Here is a 4,042-nt window from a genome sequence, read left to right as displayed (position 1 = left end):
CTCCGTAGACGCCATCCCACATGGCGCCTCCTATTTTTTTAAAATTTTTTCAATTACCTGCGAATTATCCTGCAGAAATATTTAATGTTTGGTCTGCAGGTAAATTCGTAAATAATTGAAAAAAAATTAGAAAATAGAGGGCGCCATGTAAGATGCCACCTGTGTGAGAAAAAAAAACTCAAACATGATTAGTTGGATAATTCTATTAAAATGTTAGTTTGTTTGGTATTTTTTTAAAAAAACTTGGTTGTTATACAAAAATTCTAGTATTGCTTTTTTATTTATATATAATTATTTAAAATTCATTAACCATTAATATAAACTTCAGATAATATTTATTTTTTAAAATTTAATATTTAAAAATTTTTATTAAAATTTTGATAATATTTAACATAAATTATAAATTTTTTTTATACAAATATATATTAAAAAAAAAGCGATGTTAACATTATTTATAATACAATTTTGTCTTTCGATTGTATAGATAATAAATTAAAATTAAAATTTTATATTAATTGTTCATTTTTTTATTAAAACTTATTTTTATTAATTATCTTGAATTTTTAAATAATCAGGACCACCCTTAAGACAGTTTTCATAAACAGAGCAAATCCTTAGAATCATGCATTTAAACTTTTCAACTATTGGTAAAATAAAAAAAATACATGTATAAAGACAGTTTTCTTGAACAGAGCAAATCCTTAGATACATGCATTTTAACTTTTCAACTATTGGTAAAATAAAAAATATACACGTATATATTTATTTCCTTATGGGATAACACATGCATGCATCCCATTTCATTTACATAATTTCTTATACTGTGTATAAATTGGCCAAAAGAATATACTTTGTATCTACTATCAATATAAAAGTTAAAAATAACATAATTTTGTAACACAGTACCAATATTCACACTTCAAATTAACATACACAATTCTATGAATTCTCCTCTAATATCAAATATTAGAAATGTGAAATCTTTTAATACGTATTTATTTCTTTTATAAATAATCATTCTAGATTTTCAAGTACATTTAATAGTTATTTAGAATTTTTTTCTTCTTACTAACAAAAATATTTCAAAATTTCACATTTTTCACCATAGAAATATATTCAAATAATAATAATAATAAATGTATATTCATGTTTTTGTTTACTATATTTCTTAAAATTGAATTTAAAATAAAATATTATAGGTAAAGTTAGAGAAGGAAAGTGAAATATCCCGGGGTAGGTGTAGGATTCACCGAACAACCTTACACACTCACCATCCCCTCCTCAAGACTTAGTATTGTCTCATTTACATTTCATAATCTTATCACCACTTGCAACTTCAACTACTATATAAACCCTTTAACCACTCTCTTTTCTCTCAGCTTGAGGTTCCCTTCTTCAAAGAGAACACCAAGCTTCAACCAACTAATATGCATACACTCACTCCCTCATCTTTCAACTCTCTTACCTACCTAAACCGGGTCCAACCCTCGCAAAACCGGTTTGGTCCACCTCGCTTAACCGTGAAATGCGAATACGGTTTAGAGTTCTATAATTTGACTCACAGTCACGGCGTCGGCTCAAGCCGAGCTGACTTGCAAAGCTCCTGCGCCATCTTAGCCAGTAAAGTCATTTCGCAGCAAGATGACGGAAACCACCACGTCAGTGCCGTCAACGGTGAGTCAAACACCGTAACAAATCTCCAGCTCGTTCCCGTCGGAAATAAGCCGCTTCCACCAAAGCCGCTTACCATCACTGATCTCTCTCCGGCTCCGATTCACGGTTCATCACTCCGTGTCGCGTACCAAGGTGTCCCCGGCGCGTACTCAGAAGCCGCCGCTGGTAAAGCATATCCAAACAGCGAAGCCATCCCGTGCGATCAATTCGAAGTCGCGTTCCAATCTGTTGAACTCTGGATCGCCGATCGAGCAGTTCTCCCGGTTGAAAACTCCCTCGGCGGTTCAATTCACCGAAACTACGACCTCCTCCTCCGCCACCGCCTCCACATCGTCGGAGAAGTACAACTTCCCGTTCACCACTGCCTCCTCGCTCTCCCAGGCGTCCGAAAAGAGTATCTCACACGCGTGATCTCGCATCCACAAGCATTAGCACAGTGCGAAAACACGTTAACAAAACTCGGTCTCAACGTCGCGCGTGAGGCCGTGGACGACACCGCCGGTGCCGCGGAGTTTATCGCTACCAACAACCTCCGTGACACGGCGGCCATAGCTAGCGCACGTGCGGCGGAGCTTTACGGATTAAACATCCTAGCCGATGGAATCCAGGACGACCCGAATAACGTGACCCGGTTCGTTATGTTGGCCCGGGAACCCATAATTCCGCGAACCGATCGTCCTTTTAAAACGAGCATAGTGTTTGCTCATGATAACGGAACTTCAGTGCTTTTTAAAGTGCTTTCGGCTTTTGCGTTTAGAAATATCAGCTTAACTAAAATTGAATCTAGGCCTCATCGTGGCCGTCCGATTCGAGTTGAGGATGATGAAAGTGAAGGAACAGCGAAACACTTTGAGTATATTTTTTATATTGATTTTGATGCTTCTATGGCTGAAGTTAGAGCACAGAATGCACTTGCTGAGGTTCAAGAATTTACTTCTTTTTTAAGAGTTTTGGGGAGTTATCCTATGGATATGACACCATGGAGCCCTTCTTCTACTTCTCATTGAGGAGATTAGTAATTTAGAATTAATCTAAAACAAAAATTAAAATATGAAATTTGGTTTATCTTGTTAAATTTGTTAAGGAAAATAATATTCCAAATTGTTTCAATCCACTTTTAGAGTTTTTTTTAGTTTGTTTGTTAAGTTGAATATAAATGTTATTTAATGGGATTTTCAGAGTGAATGAATGTACATAGTACTTAAGTTTAGGGTTGGTGAGTGTATATTCTAAGTCAAAAAATGATGATGAAGTTAGGTGATTTGATTATGTAATATTGTGAATCTGTATCCCAAAACATCCTTTAAATATTTTAAGTTGGGTGTTTCTTTGAGGTGATATATTTTGTATTTAAAATTTATGCACGTGCAGATGTTAAGCTTTATTTTATTCTCAGTCATAAGTGGTGTGTTGGATGATCAATTTGTGTATAACATGAAGATGAGGGATGTATACGTAATAACTCTTGTTTTTACTTCAAGTTGTGTTTATGTTAACGTCTAAGCTTGTGATTTTGGCTGCATTCCTTTTCGTCCGTTGACTAAGGTGCCGCGACTTTTTCTTAGAAGCTAGTTAATGTATTAAGTAATTTGTTATATTTTTTCTCTTAATTTTTTAACTTACTTTTCTTCTTGTTTCGAAATCAAAGTTGTTCGATAAATTGATGAAGTTTTTGCTACACCGAGTGTGGATTTGAGCTTCTGATGGAGAGGAGACTGATTTGTAATATTAGCACTCTAATGTTTAAGTCAGTAAAAAAACAAAAAAGTGATGTGAGATTGAAAATGAGTTTGAATATCTGAGAAATGAAGAAAAGATCTACCTGTTATGTGTGTTCCACTATAACATTGGCCCTTCCGTCTTGGCCCTAGTGGTCGACACATAATGATTTCCCCCAAACCTTGTCTATACTTTGTAGGCGAGGGTTTTCCATACGTGCACTAACTCGACCACTGCATCTTGGAAAGTGAAAGTCTTTGATGGGATGTGTTCCTGTAAAACACTTTTGATTACATCTCGGAAGAAGATTCCGGCGAGGTCACACAGGAGTTTGAGATTTATAGCTATAGGGATTTGAGCAGTACAACTGATGCGAGCGCAAGATGAAAAAAAAGTGTCTTGTTTATCCCTCAGTTGGGAGCCATATTTATAGCTGCTGGAGCTATTATTGCTCTCATTGATGGAGGAACCTTGGATTCCCTCCATAATGAGCGAACCGTCATAACTCCCGCCGTTTTGGTCCTTTAAGGAACTGTAACTTCCATAACGGTAGGTGGTTACGGCCGACTTGGGTGGAATGTTCAAGGTCTCCTTGTAACGTTTCGTACCAACATGTAGTGCCCGCCCGAAACCGGCTGAGGCACTAATG

At 36.1% G+C, this 4,042-nt stretch overlaps 1 protein-coding gene across 1 annotated transcript; it reads left to right on the top strand.

Moving 5' to 3' along the window:
* The first annotated feature begins 1,304 nt into the window (after positions 1 to 1,304).
* On the top strand, positions 1,305 to 3,032 carry LOC131601855 (arogenate dehydratase 3-like). The gene has a single exon (XM_058873762.1). The coding sequence runs from the start codon at positions 1,428 to 1,430 to the stop codon at positions 2,679 to 2,681; it is 1,254 nt and encodes a 417-aa protein (XP_058729745.1). The 5' UTR covers positions 1,305 to 1,427; the 3' UTR covers positions 2,682 to 3,032.
* Positions 3,033 to 4,042: the final 1,010 nt, after the last annotated feature.

The sequence above is a fragment of the Vicia villosa genome, linkage group LG5 (assembly GCF_029867415.1).
Source record: "Vicia villosa cultivar HV-30 ecotype Madison, WI linkage group LG5, Vvil1.0, whole genome shotgun sequence".
NCBI lineage: Eukaryota > Viridiplantae > Streptophyta > Magnoliopsida > Fabales > Fabaceae > Vicia > Vicia villosa.
Note: the sequence above shows the minus strand (reverse complement) of the source record. Positions and strands in the feature narration are given on the sequence as shown.